The sequence below is a fragment of the Brachionichthys hirsutus genome, unplaced genomic scaffold (assembly GCF_040956055.1).
Source record: "Brachionichthys hirsutus isolate HB-005 unplaced genomic scaffold, CSIRO-AGI_Bhir_v1 contig_988, whole genome shotgun sequence".
Taxonomy (NCBI): Eukaryota; Metazoa; Chordata; class Actinopteri; order Lophiiformes; family Brachionichthyidae; genus Brachionichthys; species Brachionichthys hirsutus.
The window spans coordinates 47,520-73,126 of record NW_027180532.1 but is presented as its reverse complement, the minus strand read 5'-3'; the positions used below and the strand labels follow the sequence as shown (position 1 = coordinate 73,126).

Sequence of the window (25,607 nt, the reverse complement as noted above, 5' to 3'; positions counted from 1 at the left end):
CCTTTTGATGATGATCCAGATCACCGTGTGGACGGTGTGAATCCAATTATGAGTGGAATGAGCTGCTTGGTGGAGGTCTGCGCTCTCTGAGTGCTTATTATTTGTATACCAGGTGCATGGATGATGAGGCGGTGCTGCAGGTTGTACACAGACGTCTGTATTTGCCCATTTTGTTAACATGCCTGATTGGTTATTGATATTGGGCAATCATCATGGTTTTGGTATTATTTTCAAAAATAATCGTGTTTCTCAGGGGTCAGAAATTCCCAAATTGGGATGCCCAAATAAATATTATTTGTGCCAGCAAAGAAACATTCTTCAGCTTCGTTTCAGAATTGATTTGCTCCAGCCGTCAGAGAAGGAATTAAAAAGGATTCTAAAACAAGAAGAGATAAAAATAAAATCAGTGAATACCAAGCGAAGCTTCAGACTCGTCGTGTTGCGCTTGCAAAATATGAACTTGCGTCCTCCAATAGAAAAGCCTGGCCTCTCCTGCGTCACGGCGCTCCTCCCGCCTCCCCCCACCCCGAGCGGCACCGATCTCTCCTGATACGCGCTCCTCCTGGCGGATGCTCCCGGTGACTGTCCCGTGATGTCCCGCTGAGCTCCGGTTCGGCTCTCGGCGTCCCTCTGACCGTCTGTGTGGAGCCAGAGCGCCGTGAAATCCTCCGTCTCCCACCGGTGAGTTGAGTTTCTTCATGTGATGGACGCAGCTGATCCTGATAATATCAATTGAAGCAAAGCGCCGCTGTATTTAAACATGCATATTATGGGCTGTTCGGTTTTATTCTGATCAGCTTGGTGCTGTAAGGCGGGCGGAAATGATCGCACTTTTATTATCCAATAAAAGACTCAGCGCGCACTGTGACGAGCATCGGGCTCTTCCCTCCGGACACCTGAACTTCACGCACGCAGCCACATCTCCCTGTCACGCGCACGAGGACGAGTGCGCGGCGCGTACGCAGAAATCAGTCCCCATCCAAGGCGCGGTCATAAATGATGAAAGTTTACAGTTCCAAACAGTGGAGACTGCGTTTTGTTGTTGTTGTTTGCTTTCCAAAACAATCAAACTTAAATATTTAAATTAATTTTTTAGATTTTTCATTTAGCGCAAATTAATGCTTTGTCATCCCGTGATTCATCTCAGTCCACAGTAAATCTTAAATCTTAAAAATCGTAAATATTTATTATTTTTCATTATGCATGCAAATACACGCAGTACAAACACACAACGGAATCAAATGTACCCCCCCGTGTACATATACCATAGTAAATAATGGGTATAATTGTTGAATAAGGTAACGGTTGTCAGTAGTTAATGAAAAGGTGTCCATTAGACTTTGTCAGGTTTAAGAGATTCTTATTTTCCTTCACGTTTTGCTTAAACAAGGCCCTCGTGTAACTTTGCAGATGAATCTTCAAATGCAGCCTATAATCATTCAGCTCTATTTCACATTCGCTACTTGCAGCTGCAATGCGGTTAATGAATCCGTCTCGTGATACTTTTTGACTCTCGATGTTTAAAGTAGAGCCACTTCATTTATCTGCTGTCCTGAAATCCAAATCCAAATCCCTGCAGCAACAGGTTTCTGTGTGCACGTCTGGACGAACGGAAACAGGAATGATTCGTATGGTTAGAATCAGGACGTGAAACTCGCCATCAGGCGGTTCATGCAGGAGGCGAGCCATTGTGGACTGAGGGAGCGGCGCCCGTGTTGCTGCTGTAACTGAAGCTGATCAGAGATCAGTTTCCCTCCCTCCAGGAATCTGATGTTTACCAAGTCCAAATGCCAGTTCAGATTCTGATGCTGGTGAGGTGTTGTGAGGGGGAGGCTTGCTTGTCAGGTGTCGCCGCTCCAGGTTTCCTGCGGGTCACGTTCCCGATTTGTGTGAGCAGAGGTGGAATTGGACCCCCCCTGAGGAATCTCCCTGCTGAGAAATGTGCATAAGGAGATTTGTGAGGCGGGGCCACCTGTTGACATGATTAAGAGCAGAAGAGGAAGTAGACAGCAGGTTGGTCTGATGTGCCTCAGGAAGGGTGAGGATGAGGAGTGATTGAGTCAACAGGCGCCCCCCCCCCCCCCCCCCCCACTGGCCTTTCTCAGCGTCGAGATTTTTATTCTAACATTACATTTGATTGACAGCAGACTCCAGTGTCCCTGTTGTCACACATTTACAGTACATTTCTACGTGGTGGGAGCCTCTGCAGCCTCACTCCTGCCCTGCCCTGCCCTGCCCTAAATAACCACGTGGATGGAGCAAATCTCAGAAAAGCCTGGCGCTGCGGTGCATCAGCACTTTGCAGAGGGCAAGGGATTATTTGGTGCTTTTATCTTCCTCATCTCTCCATCTATGTGGCTGCTTCCGTCTCTGCTATGCACTGAGACAGATCTTATTTTCAGTTTCAGCGAGACGCCACAGTCGTTCGTTGTAGACGTCCACCAAATATCATCCCAGAGTTAGTTTTTTTCCTCAAGTAATTCAGACAAGTCTGTTGTTTCTCCCACTGGCTGTAAAAACAACCAAGCTGGGGGGGGGGGGTATTTAAACATAGAACATAATGATCAATCAAGGAAGCAGAGAATTTCTGTTCTTACTGGATACTTTCGTTTTTAATTTTAGCCATAAATTTGGCAATGAGACAATTATAACTGAGGGTTCCACCTGTTTGTTGGCCGACGGTGGCGTAATGATTAGTGCTGTGGCTTCACAGCAAGAAGGTTCCGGGTTCTAATCCTATCTGTGCAGAGTTTGTGCGTTCTTCCCGTGTCTGCGTGGGTTCTCTCCGGGTTCTCCGGTTTGCTCCACCTCCAAAAACATGCAACTTAGGTCAATTGGCTGCCCCAAATGTCCGTAGTGTGTGCGTGTGCGTGTGCGTGTGCGCGGCCCCTCGATGCCCTGGCGATGCATTCGGGGTGTGCCCCGCCTTTCGCCCACAGCTAGCTGGGATAGACTGCAGAGAACTCGTGACCAGAAAAGCGGCTGTAAATGAGAAAATGGATTTCAAGCTGTGGCTGTCAACCATTTGTCTTCCTAAAAAGTATAGAGCAACTTCTGCTTTTGACCATTTGATTCAGTAAATAGTTTTTTTTTTTTTATCTTGGTATGACATCACGAAGCTTTGAATATCTGGAACGATGCCTGATATTCAGTAGCAGATTTTTCTTTTTCTGGTTCCTGTCATGTGAAATGAAACGCACCCTCCTGTTTGCCCAGAGGACAGGAACCAGTTTGTGGTTGGTTCACGACGCCCCCCGTGGACAGGAACCAGTTTGTGGCTGGTTCACGAAGCCCCCCGCGGACAGGAACCAGTTTGTGGTTGGTTCACGACGCCCCCCGCGGACAGGAACCAGTTTGTGGTTGGTTCACGACGCCCCCCGCGGACAGGAACCAGTTTGTGGTTGGTTCACGACGCCCCCCGCGGACAGGAACCAGTTTGTGGTTGGTTCACGACAGTTTCATTGTGTTGTCAGTTGTGTCGACGTGTTTTACGCTTTGCCTTCACAATTACGTTTTTGATGACGATGTGAATAAGAGCCTGTCTGCTCTCGGTCTGGGTCGTTGGCAGCAGGTAGCATTTTATTCCTGCAGGTTGAAAGCAGCCATGAAATGACCTGGCAGACAAGCTGGTGCACACGGTGTGGAGGAAGCTGAGGGCTCTCTGCTGTTCACACAGTCGATTTCCATCACAAGAAACGCAGGCAGAAATGTCACATGGCAGCGCTATTAGCTTTTATCTCTCCATGTTTGTGTTTGCAGCTCATAAACCGAATATCATTTTGGACAGTCTTTTTTTTTTTTTAAAAAAGAAAGTGTCATAGTTTGAGCACATATGATGTGATATAGAACATGATTACTGTATTTTCCATCCTGCTGTTTGGTGCAATCCAGATCGACATTAACAGCTGAGAGATGTAATCTGTGCATGAGGGGCCATGGATGGAGGAACGTGAGATGAGGTGAGGGGATGTCTCCAGGGTGTCCAGTTCAACCCGCATGCAGAGAAGCACACCGTCCAGAGAGACGGGCCTGAGAGAGGTGGCACTTCTTATATCCGTAGATATACCCCGAGACACACTGTGATGTGCATGTGAAGAGACGGATCAGTGGCAGAGCCCCGTGGAATTCGTCTGCTGCTGATCTTTCAATGGTTCGACTGTCTGGTGTTTTTAAAAATGTAAGACTCAGATTTACGATTTTTCTTTTTTGTCTGAGAGAAAAGTCATCCACAAAAGGACCGGAGTAGTCGTGGAGGAAAAATGTTTCCTTTAAATCCTAGGTGAAATCTTTCTGTGTGTTCCAGGGCCTGATTGGCTGGGCCTGATTGGCTGGGCACTGATTGGCTGGGCCTGTTGCGCTACGATGAGCGCCTGAAGATTTAGCTCCTTTTCAGCGAACGCCCCACCTCGTCTCTCCATGGGTTCCCGCAGCCAAGGCTTCTTCCACCACCACCATCGCAGCTCGATGGTTCCTACCGCAGTGCCGAGGCTGCTGCCTGACAACGGCAGCTTGCTGGGGGGCATCGCTCAAATAACTCCCAACCTCTTCCTCAGCAGGGGCAACGTGGCGTCCAACCGCAGCTTGCTGTTGTCCAAAGGCATCACCTGTGTGGTCAATGCCACCATCGAGCTGCCCAACTTCAACTGGCCACACATGGAGTACGTGAAGGTCCCTCTGGCGGACATGCCCCACTCCCCTATCTCCTTGTACTTCGACAGCGTGGCCGATAAGATCCACAGCGTGGGACGGAAGCGAGGGGCGGTGCTGGTGCACTGCGCGGCGGGCGTGAGCCGCTCTGCTTCTCTTTGTCTGGCGTACCTCATGAAGTATCACCGTGTGCCTCTGGCTGAGGCTCATGCCTGGGTTAAGGCCCGCCGGCCCGTCATCAGGCCCAACGGCGGCTTCTGGCGCCAGCTCATCGAGTACGAGAGGAAGCTGTTTGGTAGGAATTCAGTCAAGATGGTGCAGACGCCTTACGGGGTCATACCTGATGTTTACGAGAGGGACCGCCGGAGCCTGGCTCCTTACTGGGGCCTTTGAGAGAGGCCGCGCCATCCGTCCACAGCGAGGGAGGAAAGATGAGCCCCCTTGGCCTCCTGGACTGCAGGTTCAGGACCGGTGAAGTGAGACCTGCGTGAGTGTACATCCGTGTGAAGTTTATTCAACGTATACTTGGACCGAGGGAGTCAAACCAATCGCTGGTTATCGGTGGCGCTGCTTTTCGTCCAACCAATTTCCTCCGTTTAATCGTGAAGCAGGAACATTGCAACTCAAAGAACTCGCAGGAGCGCTCAAAGAGTGATTTGGACTACAGCGATGTCAGATTCCAAAACGAGATGGAGCTTCCAGAGTGCGGAATGGGTGCCATCTATCTCCTGGTATCCTGCTCCAGGGGAGGACCGGAGCCGGGGGGGGGGCGAACTATGATTCTGCCGTTCAGACACCGATGTGAGCGTGGCGTGGCGTGGCGTGGTGTGGTGTGGCGTGGCGTGGCGTGGCGTGGCGTGGTGTGGCGTGGTGTGGTGTGGCGTGGCGTGGCGTGGCGTGGTGTGGCGTGGCGTGGCGTGGCGTGGCGTGGCGTGGCGTGGCGTGGCGTGGCGTGGCGTGGCGTGGCGTGGCGTGGCGTGATGTGGTAGTATTGTGCCTGTTTTACAGTAGTCCTTTGTGTGAAGGGCAGCAGCATGCTCTCAGTTTATGGTAGCATTTAAGATAAGTGTACAGTATATAAAAACATATATATCAATAAAATATTTTATTGAGTGTGCAAAAATATTGATGACAGTTTAACTTAAAATTTAATGATGTTAGTTTGTCATTTTGTTTAAGGGGGAAAATCTAGATGTAAGCTAAAAGTCAAGGTTTAGGGAACGTTCCGGTGCAGCGCAGGGTCGACTGCTCCCTCCCGTGACCACACTATGTTATCGTAGTGCTTTTGGATGCTGTATTAAAAATGTCTGCCACCTTATGGGAACTGGGAACTCTGTCATTGATACTTGAGAGAATATTTTCCATCCTTTCTTATTTGCTTTGTCTTCATATTTGACTGAAACCGTCAAAAGTACAAGCGCAGACGTTTCCGTTTGTGAATCAGGCCACTTTGCTGCATATTCTGTCCACTGAATATCGCAATAAACGCTATCAAGAAAACGTAACGCAGCAAACGATGCAGAGAATATTTGGTTTTTTTTTTGGTGTGTCTTTGACAGGCGCTCAGTGGAGTTTTCTTAAATAAAAAGATATTTGCATTGCATGTTATCCCCATAAATTAATTAATTTCATTCATATAAAATACACACACATTAATTCAGGATTCTGAATCCTGTGTTGTTTAGATCCATGTTTACATGCAGTCAGGCTTTTTTTGCTTTCTTGCTGTTATTTTGGCCGACAGGTTGGCAAACAAGTGTGAAAGCTTTGGTTGATGTATCATGTTGATTGTGTGCAAAATGTCCAAACTTTAATCAATTTTTTGAAAACTGTAGAAAAGGCACACAAATAGAAGCCGGCAAATTCTGACTCAATGGAACCTGCTGCTGTTCTGCACCTCCTTCTCGGGTGGTGCATTTCAGCGCATGTGGACATTAATCAGAACGTGCAATCAGCATGCTAAATTTGTCACTTCTTGGCTGCCATACAACAACAACAACAATGATTTTTCTGTTTACAGAGCTCTGTTTGTAGAACAGGAGCCAGATGATGCAATACTATGTGAAGTGGTCTCAGTGCCGGTAGCATTCAAATTGATGTCTTATATACATATTAAGATATTTATAATACATTTTATTAGCAAATATTATCATTGATAATCACAACGGCTATATCAGGTCTTATAGAGCCGCCCATCCTGTGATGCAGTGCTGCTGAATTTGGTCATTTAGAGTTGGCGTTTTAAAACTCCCGGAAGTTAGAATGAATTAAAGCTCAAGAGTGAATAATGATCAGCAATACAAAGATGCATACTCTGTACTGCCCCAAGAAAGTCACATTAAAATAATGAAATTCATGCTTGTGTGTATATTTAAAGATTAATTCAGTGCTGACTCAACCATGCCGTGAGTTTATAGGAATGGGAATGCTTTTCCTGTTCTTTGCTGCCATACATGGCTGAGATGATTTTACATGAATGGGATGCAGGACAGCCTCCTCCCAAATTCTGCTTCTGCGCAACCGTTTTCCTCAAGACTAGTCTTCAGATGGCAAAGAAACGTTTGTCGTTGATTTTTTTGTCGTCGGGGCTGCAGAGCAGCAGGCAGATATCGACGAGTACGATCCGTCTGGTGGCCTCACTGCTCCTCCACGATTGTCCAGAGAGAAAAGGCCGTCTGATGACAGGCTGGCATCGGCGGAAATGCAAGTGCTTCAAGCAAATGCATCCTTCACCAGAAATACACCGTCATCATCATCATCCGTCTTTAAGGCAGGCGGGGAAAAGCAATTTTCATCACGCTTGGTGTCGGAGGAAGGTCGGCAGTGCAGGAGACACAACACGAGCAACAATATTCAGCAGCAAAATAACTTTATGTTTTACTCAATTTTAATTTCTCTTCTTGTTTTTGCTCAAATCAGTTGTTTACTTTGAAGAACTCATAGACCAGTCAATGCTGAATCAGCGTGTCGTGTGACTCATCGTGCAAAGACTGTAAGCCATGCAGCGCTATGTCAAATGTCATTTTGACATTGGAGTGAAGCTACTCATCATGAACAGAGGGATGCAAATACGTTTCTGATCTTCCACCCTGCTTATTGAGAACGCAGAAGCTTTTTTGAATCTCTTTTTAAAAATGGAAAAGCATTTTCTCACTTGGATAAAGGTGCCAGTGAAGCGAAACACTGTTTTTAATCAATAATGTGTTGACTATGGGCGTAATTTACTCTAGAGCAGCAGCCAATACAGCACAGCATCAGGTCACACTGTGAAAATGGTCATTTCAGAAATATAGACATGAAGATGACAGGCACGGGAAAGACGTTGCGTTTCAAAGTTAGTTATATTCGGTAACTGAATTCAGTGCATGCAATTTTCTGTAATTTCTGTCCACCGTTCGAGGAGAGGAATTAATTTTCTGATGGAAACAGTAGTGTGAGAAATAAAATGGATGTTGGAGAACACATCTGAGAACGACAATCAGATCGGGTTCACAGAGCCATCAGACATCTTATTTGACTGGTTGACTCGTTGGAAGAGAATTCATTCCATTATGTCACAGAGTGATGGAGATGAGGCTTATCTGGCCGGAGAGGAAGCACATTATTGAGTGAACTGACAGAGGGGGAAATGTGCAGCAACAGTCACGCATCTGGAGGAAGAGGGCAGAAATAAACGTGAATTAAATATGTTTCATTTCAGATTTGTAATGTTCCCAATTTGAAATATAAATTCATAACCCAAACTAGAAAATCACTGTGAGAGCGCAGACCTCCGCCAAGCAGCTCATTCCCCTCGTAATTGGATCCGCATGGTGACCTGGATCATCACCAAAAGGCTCTAAATACACACCAACCATGAAAAGATGAAATTCGGTTTGTGAGATAGAAGATTTCACCCTACATGTCTGTCAAATTGAGGAACAAAGTTGACACATTAAATAAACTGAATTCATATTTATTCACATCACGTTCAAGTTAATCGCAGTTCTAGTTCTACTGCAGGACACTGCGATGTACAAAAAGTGCTGCAGCAGTAAGTTCAGTATTAACTTCTCCCACTTTCAGCTCCATGTAACACCAACACATAAAAACAAAACCGTTAATTAGGCTCGACGCAAGACCCAATGTTAAACTCCACCGCCGTTTAAAATACACAATTTAAATACCCGCAACACGAGACACGTAGAAAGATCACCAACAGTGCAGAAAACATTCAAAGCAGTTCATTAAACACATTCAAGAAGCAGCTTTAGTCTAGATGGCTTGAATATTCTATTAAATATTTCACAAAGATATTAAAACAACAGCCACAGAATTTCATCAAAAAGACCCGACCAAGAAGAAGCTTATGATTCCACAGTTGTGGTTCGGTGGGAGCAATGGGAGCAATGGGAGCAATGGGGAAGACATGAATACAAAGCCTCTCAAGCAGAAACAAAGCAACAAGTGACATTAAAAGATAAAATGCTTACAGATGACTCCAGCCAGTGTTTTTCATTCTATTGCACGCCTAATAATTTAAATATAATATAGAGATAATCAGTAGAAGTGATCTTAAACTCAGACTAATGATAAATATGACCCAAGGATTAATGTGCAAGTCAAATGGGGTAACGCTAACACTGTTAGGTGCTAAGTATTTAGAGAAAAGCTTAGAAGACATTTACAGATATAAAATTTGCAGACTTTCAGATCTCAAATCAAAGTGGTGAAGAAAATAACAAACAGGAAGGGATCCAGTGACTCTAAACCGTCCCCCGGTCAGTCCACGCAGTGAGAGGCCTGCCGTTGCTCCGCCTGCCGGGTGTTTGCTTTGGTCAGTGCACCGCTGCCACGGCGGCCACAACCGAAGCTCAGAGCAGGTCAGGCAGGATGAGGCCCGGGGGTTTGGGCTCCACGCAGTTGATCCAGAAATTGGCACAGCTGGCGTGGTACTGGTGGCCCCCGTACAGCAGCTTGAAGTTGTCCGTCTCCGAATTGAACGCCTGGCAGAGTGAAAGGGTTAAATATTAGACCCCAGCGTGAGACCAAGGCCCATCTGAACAGGAGAGGTATGGATGACAGTCGGTCTTTCTCTCTGCTGATGAAGGCTGGATCACTAAATACTAAAGATTCTAAAGTTTCACAGCACAATTCAGAACTCTTAACACAAACTTCCAACACATCTGAGGAAAGACTCAGACTTTCTATCCATCTTTCATAACGCCGCTCTGCATGTTTCATTCTCACCGCTTTGACTTTGTCAATCGAGGCAGACAAACTCATCCAAGCACTGCGTTGAGGGCGTCTATTTAATTGGAGCTACAGTTTTTATGGCAACTGGGAAAAGGGGAAAAAATAAATCAGAATAATTTTCTGGGAAAATTATGTCATCACATAATAAACATAATAATGGTGCAAATTGTGGACATAAAATAAACCTAAAACGATGGATGCTAATTTATTATTTCTGTTTCATATTTTACCGTTTTGATATTTATTGCGCTACTCTGTCCTGTTAGTTTAGCAGCTTCTGTTTAATAGGGTCAGTCAGCAATGCACGTCTGACACAAATTTCACTCAAAAAATGTATCTTAACTCCTTTAGAGAATGCTTTATTTATACAAAAACGAGTCTTTCATCCTGTGTCTTAAAACTGGCTGTGAAGTTCGGCTCAGAATTTATGGGGAACATGTGACGTGTATGCAAATAAACAATATTCTACTTCTCTCTGATCTCCCTGCTGATTTACAAATGAGAGCAGATGTTTGAACAACAGATTAAATTTGTACAGCTGGATCAATAGAAGGGCGATTATAATGGGAGTAATGCTGGAAGCAGTCTGGATGAAGACGCTGGCAGAACCAAGAATCGAGCACAGCGAACCGATGAGCATGACGACACTCGAATGGTAAAAGCTCTGTGGTCAATGAGCACCAACGAACTGGAGTCAGTGCTCCAGTCAGTTTCACTGGATCCAGTTTAACATGGATGAAAAAAAAGGAAGAAAATGTCAGCCAGGTGCCGGCCAAAGGTACTCCCCTAATGATGGAGTAAGTTTCATTTATAACACAAACAAAATAGCATACAAAAGTTTGAGAAAAAAAAAGGTAAATACGGGGCTGGTACCGAAGGTTTTTTGCCTCCGTTTTAGAAGGTGATGTAAAACCGCTGCAGGATCATGAGACGTGCGTTTTACTGCATTGAACAATCAGCCGCTTAAGCTGCTTGTTTTATGTAGAATGTTCTAATCATTCTTTAAAGGCTGTTTTATATTCAGAAGATTTGCTCGGTTTGATTTGTTCATAAACTGTATCTCAGTATCACATCATTCATTGTAAAATACTTTAGGGTTTATCTAATGCGATTTAGGAACTTGTGATTTGGACATCAATGTAAATGTCCACCCTATTACCTAATCCACTTCAACGTCATTCTCCAACCTGTTGTATTTCAATTCAGTTGAACTGTGGCAATATTGCCCCCCCCCCCCCTCCACCCCACCCTACTGGAGAGCTGTGACGCAGGTTTGTGTTTTGGGTGGGCTCAGCTGCACCATCAGGAGAGGCTAACGTGTGCACGTGTGTGATTAAGAGTTCGTATCCCTGGTGAAGAACTGGAAGCTGAAGCAGGAGGCGTGAGTCATGTGCTGTGACTCATTGCCTCCCACGCAGGAAGAGAGGGGAGACGCAGCATGCAGAAAGCAACAACGTGCAGCACAGCAACACGCCATTAAGCCCGACACATCTCCACCTGCCCGCAGTCTGCAGCACGACCCGAATGACGCATTTCTATCGGCTGCCTTCTCTCGCATACCCTGAAAAAGAGCCCTTTCCTGTCGGGGCTCTTTTGTGCCGTGGCCCACTTGTTTTCACAAACCTGCACTTACTACTGCCAAAGTCAGACACTTTAGAGAGGATGGAAAGCAAGCGGAGTGGTACACGCTAAAAAACGCCTCCTCCCTTCACCCCAGAGCCCCTCCCTCTGAAAAGCTTTCCCATTCTACACTCCACAGACTCCACTTACACAGCAGTGAACGCTGGACACTTGCATCTCTTTAAACACATCTCATGCTGTTTGTGATTGAGGCCATCATGCTGCCACTTCTTACTCGTACTTTCAAGCTGGAGCTGACATAAAACCGTGACCGTTACTGCTGCATGTTAAAAGTCGTTACTGTTATCGGTGTGCCGTAAACATCTACCCTGAATTTACCGCCTTTCTAGAACTTTCAAACAAATAAATGAGGCATAATTACCCTTAACGTGGTGTCATTGTCTTTAGTCAGTGCCTGCAAGCAAAGAGGAGTTGGCATGTTGAGGCAAAGTCATGCACTGCCCGAAGCAAAGTGTACACAAAATGAGCAGCAAGCAAACATTCAGCCAGACAGTTTTCCCATTCCCAGTTCACATCAGAGAGGAAGCGTGAAGGAAACCCAGAGAAGCTGCTGCTGCTTCCTGATAAACTAGATGAGATAAAGCGACTGAAGATCATCCCCGTCTCTTGACCGGAAGACAAGGACGACATGACGCAACTGTGGCAGCTCCTAATGAATTGATTCATTATTGTGAGAAAGATTATTTTTGGCCATACTTGTGTCAACGAATGAGATGTTTAAAGTAAGGCATAATTACGCAGGAGCGATTACGCTCAGGTACCGTCAGGAAATGTTTCACCTTCCTTTGAAGCCACATCTTCCCCTCATCGGTCGGAAAACAACCCAGAATCTCTTCATGAGAGGACAATGCAACAATCAGCACCATCTGCTGTGGCCAAAGACAATCCTTCACTTCATTCTCCTCGGAGGGGATGCTATGCTCCACTTGGCTTTTATGCAATCTTAACAGCGTGACTCTGCCAAAAAACTAATTAAAAGACGGCTTATTAATCTCATGCCAGTGGCACAGAAAATAAATAAAAGCGCATTCTTTTCTGTCTGCCTGTCTGTTTGCACACAAGCAAACGTGAAAAGCAATCAGGGAAACCACCCTGCCCTCTAAACCACAGGGTCCAAACGCCTTTAATGGCCCACATTGTCGAAAATCACAACACAGTGCCCCCCATCAAAGTTAATAATTGAGCAGTTATCAGGAATGCCAATGTTTGTTAGATGAAGGTGGATGAGGTGAGCAGTTAACCCCCGACAACGGTGACAGAATAGAAATTGAACCCCTTCCAAGACAAAGTGCGACATTTGTGACCTTGAAGAACCAATCAGAGAGTGCACACTGGGGCGCCAAAGTGACAGCTCTCCTCTGCACAATATTATCTTAAGATGTTGTTTTTCTGCTGCCTGAGAGGTTTGTGGAGCTCTGGATTTGCTAACGCGAGGTGTCCGGGGCTCTGGGAAGATCGACACCCAGCAGGGTGCATTTTTATCCAGCTCTTCCAAATCTAAAGAGTACAAAGTTTAAGAACTTTCTTCTGCTTTGAAAAATGTTGCTGTTAGCACATTAGGCTAACTGCCTTCCAAAACAACAAGATCCTGTTTTACACATTCCAAAATGTTGTCTGGGAATTAATGAATTTACCAGCTTTATCACGTAGACAGAGAAAGAAAGAAAAAAATCAGTTACCCTTTCAATTAACTCTCAGATAGCCTTAGTTAGGCGAGCTAGCTGCAGCTGCTAAAATTGGCTAATTACTATTTCAACTAATCAATGGTCACCAGCATGAAATAAGAAGCCTGCTTTTTTTTTCTTTTAAATCAACTACGATGTTCGGTTGGAATGAAAGACAAAACAGCTGAACATGATGGTATTGGTTGGGTCTAGGGTGAAAATCTGTAAGAAAAAACCAGTGGAGAGAAGAGAATCCAGTCACTTTGGCCCCCAGTTGGGATTGTAAGAAGATAATAGCCCCCCACAGCCCCATTTTCAAGAGTGGAATGAGATTTGTTAGACAGTTGACTCATACTCGTTTAAAGAGACGTCCAATAGCGCTTTCTTCTTTGTTCTGCAAAACGTTTCAAAGTCAAAGAAATGTAAATTATCCACTGTGAAGGAGCACAACAACATGCATCTGAAAATGTGCCCACCAATAGTTATTGGTTGTGTGTGTGTGTGTGTGTGTGTGTGTGTGTGTGTACCAACCTTGCTCCGAGCATCAACGTTGAGCAAACACACCCCACAAGCCAACTCCTTCGCATTCTTGATGCCGTGCCTCAGAATGCATGAGGAGAAATCCAGGGAGCTCTCATCGGGCTGCAGAGACAAACGCACACAAACACATTTAACTTCCTGCTGCAGGGCAAAAATGCAGTCACTTCTATTCTTATAACAGCACTGGCAATACGTTTGCTTTATCCTAAGCATCATCAACATTTTATAAAGAGCCAGCCTGACATAAACCACGTGCAGGCGGAAAAAAAAACCAAATATAAAAGAACGAACAATGCATCTATATGCATGCTTCAATTAAACATTTGTTTCACAGAGTTTTTTTCTCTCCGTAAGGCTAATGTGTCAATTCTGTGCAGCATGAAAAACAGCATCCCCTGCTTTGCTGACAAAAGCAGACAGCTTGGGAAATAAATCTCTCCAGTCTGAACACCAGCTTACCAAAAGGCTCCGGCAACCTAATCAATGAATCATTGATTCTAACCTAATGGATTCACTGCTATTTCAGTTCCTTCATTGCCGAATGAAGCCCAGCGCTCTGTTGTTATGTGTCTTTGTTCCGTCTGCCACTGAAAGGACACAGAAATCTATTCCTTTACTGGATAACTGTGTGCGGCTAGAAAATAGTGTTTTAATGATCCTACAGTGAGCTTGGCCAGCGACATGAAGCCCATGAGGTTGTTCCACACATGAGTGATGTCCTTCAGCAACCGCTGCAGCTTCTCAGAGCACACGGCTGTCGCCTTGATGGCGAGCTCCACGCGCCTGGTGATGCGATACACTTCCACAACACCTGACAGACCAGAGGAGGCAGACATAAGACACGGGGAGCATGTTTTCGGCTTGTCCTTCACAGGGTTTAAGGCTGCACGCGGGCTTGTTGGTCTGGCTTCCTCACCCAGCAGGTACTCCATGCCCTGAGCAGACTGGATGACCTCGGTGCAGACAGAGGAGCTGCTGATGCCGTTCAGGATGTTGTTAGCTTTGGTGATGACCTTAATGTGGGAAGACAGAAGCCTGCTGTGAATTATATAATATATATCTGTGCTCATGATAACCTCATTTTTGTCACAAGCCAAGGATTTTATGCTTTAGCAGACAACTGCACACTTTATCTGGGTTTAACATCACTTGAAGTTATTTTTTTAGGGTGGCGTAGTGGGTAGTGCTGTTGCCTCACAGCAAGAATGCTCTGGGTTCGTTTCCTTTTTGTGCAGAGTTTGCATGTTCTTCCCGTGTCTGCATGGGTTTTCTTCAGCTTCCTCCCACCTCCAAAAACATGCAATTTACATGAATCATTCACACCAAGTGTGAGCTGGCGCCTTGTCCAGGGTGTAACCTGCCTTTCGCCCATAGTCAGGTGAGATAGGCTCCAGCAACACCCATGACCCACAAGGCAGATAAGCAACTGTAGACGAGACGATTGCGATCTGTGGATGGATGACTAACATCGAGAATATGACGATGTTTTATGTTTCAGTCTCTCGCTATGTAGAACAGACTGAAACATAAGTGTGCAAGGGTTCTCATTGTGAATCAAGTTGTGCTTCCCTCTGCCGCTAAAGGTGAGCAAAGAATTGTAGCATTCTTATCGGGAAACAACTTAAATATTTAAGACATGCTGGCAGAGGTAAAGAAAATGATTAGTTCCAAAAGTTACATCATAAACAAAATGTCAGTAGGCTGAAAAACATTTCAGGCTAGCAAGTCGATCAATCAATCAAGCAAGCCAAGGTCACAAACAGGAAACAAATACAAACCTCAAGGGCATTTTCCAGACATCTTTGCCACTCGTATGCATAGCGCTCACTCTCCTGCAACAACAACAGCAACAAACAAAGTTCTATCAAGCAAACACAACAGCAAAACAGAAGTAGAGGCAAATATCTGTATCCTGTGGCTTTTCACGGTTCTGAGTATTTCGCTGGAATCAGGTGTTTATGAACAGAATTAGGGACCGCCTCACCTCCACCTCCCCCGTCAGGTCCTTGTACTTGTCCCTGATGACAGGCAGGGTGGGCTTCTCATTCAGAGTGTTAGAGCGGTCTCTGAAGGGCTGCTCTGGAGCCGGCGATGGCGGGGAACGGCCAATTTCCTTGTCGCCCAAACTGTGACTGCGTTTGTGGGAGCCTGGGGCAAAGAGGCGAATGATGTGAGGAAGAACGACAAAACATTTTTACATTTGACTCTATAAATTCAGCAATACAAGGCGTTAACCCTTGTTGGTACGAAACTGTCTGTTGGCAACCTTTTTTCTTCAATCAGTTGGAGCAAATTTCATCCAGACATGGTAAGCTTGAGAAAATACTTGATTTTTGACAAAAAGAAAATGTTTTTATAAAAAAGGAGACACAAATATGCAGCTATGAATTATTTATAAGGACTCAATGGATGGACAAATCCTGGCAGGGGTCCATAACAAACGCATGCTAAACCTAGACTAGGCCACGGGGATGGAATGTGTGTGTGTGTTGTCCAGAGTCTAGACACAAGTAATCCCCCCCCCCCCCCCCCCCCCTCACTCTTTCACCACCCACAGAGACATGCGTCATCCTCCCCACATCCCAGAAGCTCTATCGTGATTAGATTAGGTTTCCACTCAGCACTAAGGAGTAAAGGTAAGCCTCCTCTTCACACAAAATAATTAAAGGCAGCAAAAGCAGATAAATCAATATGGCGAACGGGCTTTTATCACAGTTCAGCAAATTCTAACAAACTATTTGTGACACATGACACTGACAAACAGCAGTTAGAAAACCGACACCCTTAATTCAGTTAATTTCAGCTTCTTGATTTGCTGGCCTCTGCTAATCCATCTCATCAGTCATTAGAGCAGGATGTCGTCTCAACGCTGCCATCTAATGTCTGACAGCTTCATTACAGACCAGGAGGGAGTACTAAATGGGGGGTTGGGTGGGAGAAGATGCCGCTTTGTTGGTTAAAGGACAAACTTAAAGTTACCCTGTAGAGTCTTATTTTAAAATATCTAATATGTGGTAGTCATTTATGCATTAACATTACAATGAGGAACAAAAACTAATTTTAATCAAGCGATTCGTTAAACAAAATAATGTTTCAATGAATCATTTTTAAAGTAACAATCATTCACATTTACTTTTTTCAGCTTCTCAAATGTTTTTTTAAAAGCTTTTTGATAACTGGAGCTGGAAATTGAATAACAATTTGAAAAAGAAGAATTACAGTATTTTTGATCGAATGATTCTTGATTCATTAAATGTTACAAAATCACACCAACAAATGTTCCCAGAATCGAATGAATGCCAGATTAATGAATGACGATAAAAAAAAAAAAAAACTCAAGTTGTATTTCTATCACAGCCCGATGATTGTGACTCACCTTGAACAGACAAGTCGAAAGTTGCCAATTCATTCTTGATCATCTCTTCACTGGACTTGACGTTGGCCTGAGTGCTAGCTTTGAGGAAGTCAGACTTGCCAAACTTCGGCTTGTCCCCCTGGAAGGATCCGAACTCATCAGGGGCTTCACTCTGGTTTCCATCTAGGTCCACTGCAGCGGTGACCGTGGGCGAGTCTGACCTTTCAGAAACAGTACTTGCAAAGTCACCAAAATTGTCCTCAGCTTCAACACAGTCCTGGTCACTGCAGCCAAAATCAGCAAAGGCTTCAAACTTGTCATCTGCCAATGAGCTGTCGTCAGTAGGGAAGGCGGTGGTGACCTTTATGGAGCTGGTTGCGATGTTTTCTGCACTGCCAAAGCTCCGCTCCTCGCTCTGTGCCGTTGGAAAGGAAGCGGCCTCCAAGCCCCGCGGCTTTCTGACCTCACCTGGCAGACATTCGTCCCGGTCTGACCAGTCATAGCTGGTCAGGGTGCTGAGGTCCGACGTCCCAAAGGGGTCAAATTTAATGTCGTCTCCTTCTGTAATGACAGCACAGACATACCAGTGGTTCCTAGGAATAGCACAAATGCTCTCATGGTATGTGGTAGATTAATAAATCTGGATGAGATTTCAGTCGAATTATTATGAAGTCACTTATCTTTAGTTGAAACAAGTAACATTTTCCTCGTGGGGCTTAGGCTTTGATATGAAGTTAACACTTTTGAGCAGGTTTCGTTATAGTTTACAGACAGCTGGACTCTCACCCAATTCTGTGTAACACAATTCCAGAGGGTCAGAAGTTTAAAGGCAATGAGCTGTAGCTGCCTTCGGGTCATGGCTTTGGAAGCGTTTAATCTGAGGTGTAACTAACGGATGCACTTTAAGCCCTACTTTCCAAACCACTTCCTTTTTGCTCGACATCATGGAAAATTGAAAACCGCCATGACCTTCATCTTTAGGAGAAATTTCTAAACACCTAAAACGCACGCCATTCATCTGTGCAAAAATAGTAAGCGAGTATAATCGCCAAAAAGACCATGCAATCATGATGCCATTAAGGAGGGAGACACAATTGGTCTCAGAAAAGGACCCAGTGCAAATCAATCCCAGAAGAACAGTAAAGGATGGAGGAAGCATCTTTTTCTACATTTAAACCAGTCCAATTATAGTTAGAACCCTGAAGGGTCCTGAACTTCACAAAGAAGCTCCTGCTTCAAAACCTTCGCTCAAAGGCCATTTGAAACCGCACATTGTGACAAATATCTGCTTTTAGAAAAATGTGCTCTGGTGTGATGACACAAAGAGGAAACTGTTCGGTCAAAAAGACTATCATTATGCTCTGAGAAAAGGGAGGCTTTTAAGAGCCTGGCGTACAGAGGTGGCTGCATCAAAATTATGGAAATATATTGAAGAAAATCTCAACACATTAGCAAGGAACTTCAAGTCAGACCTTTTAGATTTGTATGTTCTAGTGATTTTTGTTTGTCTTGCATGAAGCAGTAAATTAAAATCAAATCATTTTCAATTTTGGTTTTTGCATTTTGAAATGAAAACTCAAACAACCGCCAATATTTCTTTTCTGAGGTCCATGTCTGAAATGAAAATCTAATTAGTAAAAAGATATATGGAACATCTAACAACCTGATTCAGCTAATCCATTTCTGTCAAGAAAAATGGTCAAAATGTCTGAAACATAAAAAGCTTGTGGAAGACCATTTGATCAAAAATGAAAACATTACATATATGCTTTATGTTATATACACCGGTAGCTAAATGTTTGACCGAGTGGGAAATAAGGAAAGAAAGTAGGAATAATCATTCTGTGTCCGATGAGTCTGACCTTTCCTAACTAGCCTAAGATGAGGAGTGTTATTTAATGATTAATGTCAGGAAGTAAGTAGTGCATTGGCCAAAGGCTTATGCAAATGTCAGTTCTACCTCTGGTGGTATTTAGTCATGAGGTTGGTTTTACTTTTATTTCTCCAGTTTTTCATATATCTGATATTTCTGCCTCCGATCCTTTACAATGGAGGTGAATGCATTTAAAATTGTGGCATTTACAGGATTGATACAGGAAAGATGACGATGATGATGATGATTCCTCACCTTATTCGTGTCACTCCATGTAATATAGATAACAGAGGGCCATTTCTTTGAAAGTTTATGGAATGAAAACGCGACATAAAAATGAGTAAATTATCCAGAATACCACATTGTCATTAGAATGACAATGTATTTCAAGATATGATAAAAATCTAGCCTATGAGCGTTTCACACTACCAGAGACGCGTGACAATAATTTGACATTTTCTATTGCGTATTACCTTTTAAATACCACCTATGCTGCATAAACTCTACTAAAATAATGAAATCACGTGCACGGTAAAATTACCCCTCATCATAATCTGCACTATAAAAACGTAAAAAATAAATAAATTCCCATGCAATTATGTGTACCGGTAGGTTAATTCATAAATGTATGATGCCGACTACATCATGATGCACTGGACAAATTATTACTGCAGTAATACTACTCTGCAATAATAATGCATCCTCTCATGTACAGTATATTTGATAATTATTTTACATTACCGTGCAAAGAGTACGGTAAACCATTTATTTTCTATAATGGTCAATTATTTCATTTGTCGTTGTTGGCGACAAACACCAATGGTGTTGTGCTCACAGCGCACGCTTTATGACCAGCTTCCTTACGACATAAACCGCTTGTACCGGTACAGATTTTCCGTATTAAGTACCGTATTCAAGTCTGCTTCTCACACACACTCACAAGCACACAGCTCAAATTTCTCAAACCCTTCCTACTTTGCAAGATGGCACAATGAGAAGAAAAAAAAAGCAATTTGTGAAATTGACAAGGAGCTAAAGGTTTGAGCCTCGTGTCATTTGACCACTTTTCCTACTCACGAAAGGAAAAGGAGAAAATAAAACGGTACGCGTTTCAGCAATACCAACAGTAATATTTATTACGACAACATGAGAGAAGAGAAAGGTCACAAAGTACTGTGAAAGAAGTCTATCATTACAAGATGTTTGTCAAAACTAACAGCAAAATTAGATTTCAGTCATTTAGAATACAAGGGCATGCAGAGTTAGGAGTAAAGGTAGAAAACACTGAGGGTAAAACAAAGATAGCCCGAGGATATAGAAGCAGAAACCAGAATGAGAAGGCGCAGACTAAAACCAGCACGACTGGGGAGATTCAGCGGTGTTTTCCTCTCAGGATGAAAAGCAACAAGTGGCTTTGGACAGGATTTGAATACAGAGCTTTCAAAAAGCCAGGTTAAAAAGGTAATTGGAAAAACAAACTGGAGGCAAGAAGCATTAACCCTTTGAGAACTTGAGGGGTGATATGCTTATCGGGAAATACTGTGCACAAACTGCACTGAAGGAGCAGTGAGGAGTTAAAAGCCCCTTTGAAGCGGCCCTCATCTCTATACTCTTACAGTTCCGACACTAAATTGTTGCAACTGGCGCTGATACGATCACATCTGCATCTAACTGACTGTTAAAACATGGTGTGATCTTCATTCAAGAACTCAAAGGGTTACAGAAACAACGAGGGCCATCCTTACAGCAGACATCCCAGAGAGGGCTGCAATTTACATCCAATCAAAGCTGCAGAAACAGATTTAAAGAGACAGTATCCTTTTTCTCTTGCAACAGTGATTGTTTGGCGAAAGCAGGCTAATCTTCACAAGCTCTTTGATCCCCAAATAAAACCACACCATTATTAATCAAGACAGGAATGTTTAGTTTAGAATGTAAGCCTAAAATATTTATATTAACATTTTAATATTACTTAGTACCGTTAGCTACATTTGAATGATAGTTGTTAAATCATAAGATCAAGAAGTTGTCTAAAGAACAAATATTCCAGTAGTAAAAATACACTATTAACTATTTATTTATACATTCTTTTCTTTGATAAAAACAACTTGCAATACTGCTATGCATAAAAAGATATGTTGTTTTATTTTCTTGTCAATTTCACAAATTGAGAAAGCAGGCACACTGCAGCAAAAAGCAAGGCAGAAAGGGCAATACTAACTTCGTTATGTTCTCAGAGAGCCAGACATGGTAATTCATGCTGAAATATCGTAGATAACAGCGACACATAAGAAAAGTCAGATTCTTTATGTGTTCCAGATTCAAAAGGAACCTTGTAAAAGAAATACTGTCTCTTTAAGATTCCATACATGTCTAGAAACACAGTGGAAAGCATGGTGAGGTTCTCAAACCGATTGGCCTGCTACACTTTTCTTGAACAACAATTGTGTGTCTCCAAGAACAAGAATACTGGATGAATGAATGATGGATCATGAGGTGCAGCTGTTACAGTTGTGTAAATGCTTCTAAGGACTGTATCGATGCTGCCCATTCTCTGTCTGACAAGTACCGGTTACTGTTACTGTTCATCTAGCTCTGAGGGGCCCGTTTCAGGTCAAACCAAAGCTTGACTACTGCACTGAAACTGAAATAAGGCAAAGGGGAATTGTGCATCCCTTGGAGAAAATGATACGGTCGGTTTGTTGCACAACTGAATAATTGCTGACAATGCAAAAAAAAAAAAAGTGAATGCGAGTGAAAATGGTTCATTGTTGAGGTGAAAATTATTTCAAAATTCTCAAATTGTCTAAGCCTTCAATTAAAAAATAATAATAATTACAAAATCATGTTTGTGTTGCTTTCACCTCACAACGATTAAACACCATCCCGGCTTGCATTTCCTGTGAAACATGAGTCAAGACATGAAAGGTGAGATGTTGAATGAATAAATGGTGAGCATTGGGGAGGAGGAGGAAATGAAGCGCTGCCAAGTCATATGCCAGAATATACCTAGAAGATTTGATAAAAGGATATACCGGTAGGTAAACTTTAACTCCATGTTCATGGATGTGAGGTAGGGGGGAACTCTATTATGGAAACATCTCATGATCGCCAAATAATACTGCATGCAAAGTCTTAAAATGCTGCAAGGTAATATAATACCCAGACATAAAAAATAAAATAACTGAACACACACTAATAATCAACAATCTGGCCTGGAAACGGTATTTTTAGCACATGAATGATGTGCCAGAAATCACAGCTGCTCTTGTGAAACGATTCAGTGCTGCTCCATTTCAGAATAGCCTGTTGTAGTTGTGTGCAGCTAGTCAAAACGTTATTATAGGGTATTTATTCAGTACAGACCAAATGGCAGCAGTTAAAAAGGTGAATGATGGCTTTTATGTTTGTGGAAAATTGCTGCCCGTAATAAAATAAATGAGTATAAACGAAAGGATCATAACAACCATAACAACCTCCTGCACTAAATCTGCAATCAAGTCAACACGTCAACAACACACACGCGCACTCACACACAGCGACACACCGTTTGGCCTGAGGACACAAAGGGTACCCTGCACCGCTGCAGCGTGGACGCAACAAACAGGGACAATATCTGAGTCATGCAGACCGCAGCCTGAGACATCATTGATGAATGACTGTCAACAAGCACTCATCGCCATTCTTGTAACTAATAAATAGAGATAGAGACGTGGGCCAGGACCTTTCTGTCATTACAATAATGCATGAAGGGAGCAAGGGAGTGGAATTAAGAGAGGATGGAATGCTGCAATAACTCAAAATAAATAAACATAAATACGATGAAAGCTGAAATGTAGAATGAAAGATGTTACTTTAGTCGTGTCATCAGTATTTGAGCATATTCAATTCACTTAGGGCCTCATTGTCCTGCCCTTTGACCCCTTGATTTGCGGTCACAAGGTCATAGCTGGCCTTGGGACTAATAGCGCGTGTGACTTGATGGAGCCTCACCACAGCAATCGCACCAGTTCCTCACCTGTAGCAGGAGGCTGATGGGCCGAGAGGCCAGGCAAATCCAGAGAGCTGTCAGACATCACATGTTTCAGGTCTCCGCCCATGTCCGACAGCTTCATGTCTAGCTGTACTGAAAGTGCGTCCTCGGAGTCATCCTTTCCCATGCTGCTGCCCCCAATGGATGGAAGATCAAGGGACTTGACAGAGGCGGAGTCCTCTTTGGCCTGTTTGAAAGCGGCCACCTTGTCCACTAGAGTCTTTTCCGAGGCCCCTAGTGCTGTGCAGAACTTGGAGGACTGAAAGTCAGCAAAGTCGTCTGTATCGCTTTTAAGAGACGAAAAGGAGCCACCGCCACTCTCTTTAGTGTCATCATAGGCCAGGCCTCCCTCCAGAGACAGCTGCTTGAAGACGTCATACTTGTCTGAGCTCTGTTGAGTCGGCTGCTGAGAGGAAGACTCCCCTTTAACCCTCACGCTGCTCTCACCTTTAAGCTCCCCACCAGAACTACCAAATGCCATGAAGTCTGCAAAGTCATCCTGAGGCGCTGCCATGGATCCTCCTGCTGCTGCTGCTGATTGAGCAGCATCAGAGGAGGAGCCAAAGAGGGCAAAGTCACCAAAATCATCTGCACCTCCCCCTGGAGGTTTGGCTCCACGTGGCAGAAGAACTAGAGAGGGTGGCACAGGCACCGAGGGGAATGTACTGGCTTTTGTCTCCGGGGGGACAGGGACAGAGGGCGCTATAGAAGAGAAAAGGTCCAGGTCAGCCATGTTGAGAGGATTTCTGGGCTGAGGAAGAGACACTGCTGGCTGTTGCTGTTGCTGCGGAAGATGTTGTAGAGACTGAGAGCTTGGGAAAGCAGAAGGAAAGGCGGGTTGAAGGATCTTGGTCTGTTCTGAGGGGTCTAGGGGAGAGACGCTGTCTGCCGTTTTAAAGTCTGTGAAGCCATCATCAGCACTGACAGACTTGAAATCTGCAAATCCCTCTCCTGCAAACACAAAAGAACAATTTGCAATCATTACAAAAATATTGATGATGAAGTATGGACTGCAGTGTCCAAAGAACAGCACGCATCACTGCACAAAGAAGCTCTGTCACCTAAAGACACATTACCATGCAGTGAGGAAATGATAGAACAGTCCTCAAAACTGAACTAACAAATAAGTTTGTCCCTAACACTAAAAATCCCTGACATTTACTAGTAACAGTTCGCCCAGGGATGCAACTGAAGCCAACTTGCTGACCAAGCTATTAAAGCTTTCAAGATATCGTCAGCCATAACTATCAGGAACAAGTGCAAATGAAATGATCAAAAGTCACATCAGATACAACCAAATGCATGTTTGAATAAATAATCCAGAAACGGCACATGCATTATAAACGTTTAATACTGTAGAGTTAAATTTATCTACTTTGCAGTAAATATTAGACTTCAACAGAAGTCAGTGGACTTGGGCAGATATGTAATATAATGATCTTTTTTTAAGCGAGCCATTTCAAAAAATCTATAGAAACGACAAATCTTCAATCGGTATTTTTGCAATTAATAATCTCTTACATCGTCAAATTAACACATTTTTTTTAAACATGTCATTATCATAAACCACACAGAAAAATCGTCAGGATGAATTCTTGCATTTCAGCGGTTGTTAATCCACTGTGGTATTTTATATGCATAGAGCGAAAGGAGAATCTCCTCTTACTGCTTGTATGGTGAAGAAGAGATAACTAATGGGCTCATTAAGGAGATGGAGTCTGACAATGCCAAGGAAAGGTCACTGCAAAGCATGACTTACTGGAGTTGTAAGAGTCGTACCCATCGGAAACTGTTCTAATGAAACAGGGATGGAGACACACTAGCATCAACGCTACAGGCTCGCAAAGCCGGGCACAGTGCAAACACGGAACAAAAGTGACATGATACTGTAATGACCTAACACGTTTACAAAGAGGAGAAAAAAAAAGGTAATTAGAATGAATGTATCGCTAAAACCTCCTTTTGTTTTTGAGGGTTCTCCTGTTCCTCAGTCATGTTCTTGCAGGGAACATCTCAGGCCAAGGGAATCTGACCAGGGAACCGCTAATATGAATATGTGGCTCTCTTATAGACAAAGTAAGACTTGGAAAGTGTAATAAATGGCGACTGAATTTCTTACCAACTAGCTTTTTGTCAGCCGGTTGCTCCAGCTGTCTGAACACGCTATATTTGTCTCCAGTATCTGGATTGGAAAAAGTAGAGAATGAACTGCATGAACAGCAAATACAAGACACTTAGCCAAGTCTTAATGGCGTAACATTCTCCACAAATACACCCGTTTGTTCTTCTGTTAACCTGAAGATAGCTACTAAGAGAATACATTCTGTTGTTGTTTGGGAAGCACAAATATTTTGCCTTTGTGTCATAACTTAAGCCTGAAAATGAGCCTTGTGTCAAACATGCTGTGGTATGTTGACCGAAAAGGAAGCTATGCAACTCCTCCTCTCAATCCTGGTGAAATATGTGAAAAGGCAAATTAGAATTCTGAGCAGATAGCACCAGAGAGGAGGGGGAGTTGTGTCGTGAACCGTGTGGCTTTAAACATCTTAGCATTGTTTATATTTCCTTCCCGATTGTTCAGCCTGGGTGAAGCATTTCATGTGCAGCACACCATACTTC

General features: G+C 43.7%; 2 protein-coding genes across 2 annotated transcripts in view; one reads left to right on the top strand and one right to left on the bottom strand.

Annotated features, from left to right (window-relative positions):
- Positions 1-4,416: 4,416 nt before the first annotated feature.
- On the top strand, positions 4,417-5,040 carry LOC137915853 (dual specificity protein phosphatase 14-like). The gene has a single exon (XM_068758973.1). The coding sequence runs from the start codon at positions 4,417-4,419 to the stop codon at positions 5,038-5,040; it is 624 nt and encodes a 207-aa protein (XP_068615074.1).
- Positions 5,041-8,608: 3,568 nt separating this feature from the next.
- The window catches only part of LOC137915850 (synergin gamma-like), a 28,729-nt gene continuing 11,730 nt past the window's right edge, over positions 8,609-25,607 (bottom strand). Inside the window, exons 14-24 of the mRNA XM_068758969.1 lie at positions 25,108-25,170; positions 22,974-23,939; positions 17,104-17,643; positions 15,712-15,875; positions 15,506-15,559; positions 14,644-14,740; positions 14,390-14,538; positions 13,719-13,829; positions 13,543-13,581; positions 11,885-11,917; positions 8,609-9,632 (exon numbers count right to left, since the gene is read on the bottom strand). Coding sequence (XP_068615070.1) covers positions 9,501-9,632; positions 11,885-11,917; positions 13,543-13,581; positions 13,719-13,829; positions 14,390-14,538; positions 14,644-14,740; positions 15,506-15,559; positions 15,712-15,875; positions 17,104-17,643; positions 22,974-23,939; positions 25,108-25,170 — 2,348 coding nt within the window. The 3' untranslated portion in view covers positions 8,609-9,500. The remainder of the gene's footprint in view (positions 9,633-11,884; positions 11,918-13,542; positions 13,582-13,718; positions 13,830-14,389; positions 14,539-14,643; positions 14,741-15,505; positions 15,560-15,711; positions 15,876-17,103; positions 17,644-22,973; positions 23,940-25,107; positions 25,171-25,607) is intronic.

Excerpts from the sequence above, each read along its gene's own strand:
- LOC137915853 (XM_068758973.1), top strand. The coding sequence starts at position 4,417 with ATGGGTTCCCGCAGCCAAGGCTTCTTCCACCACCACCATCGCAGCTCG.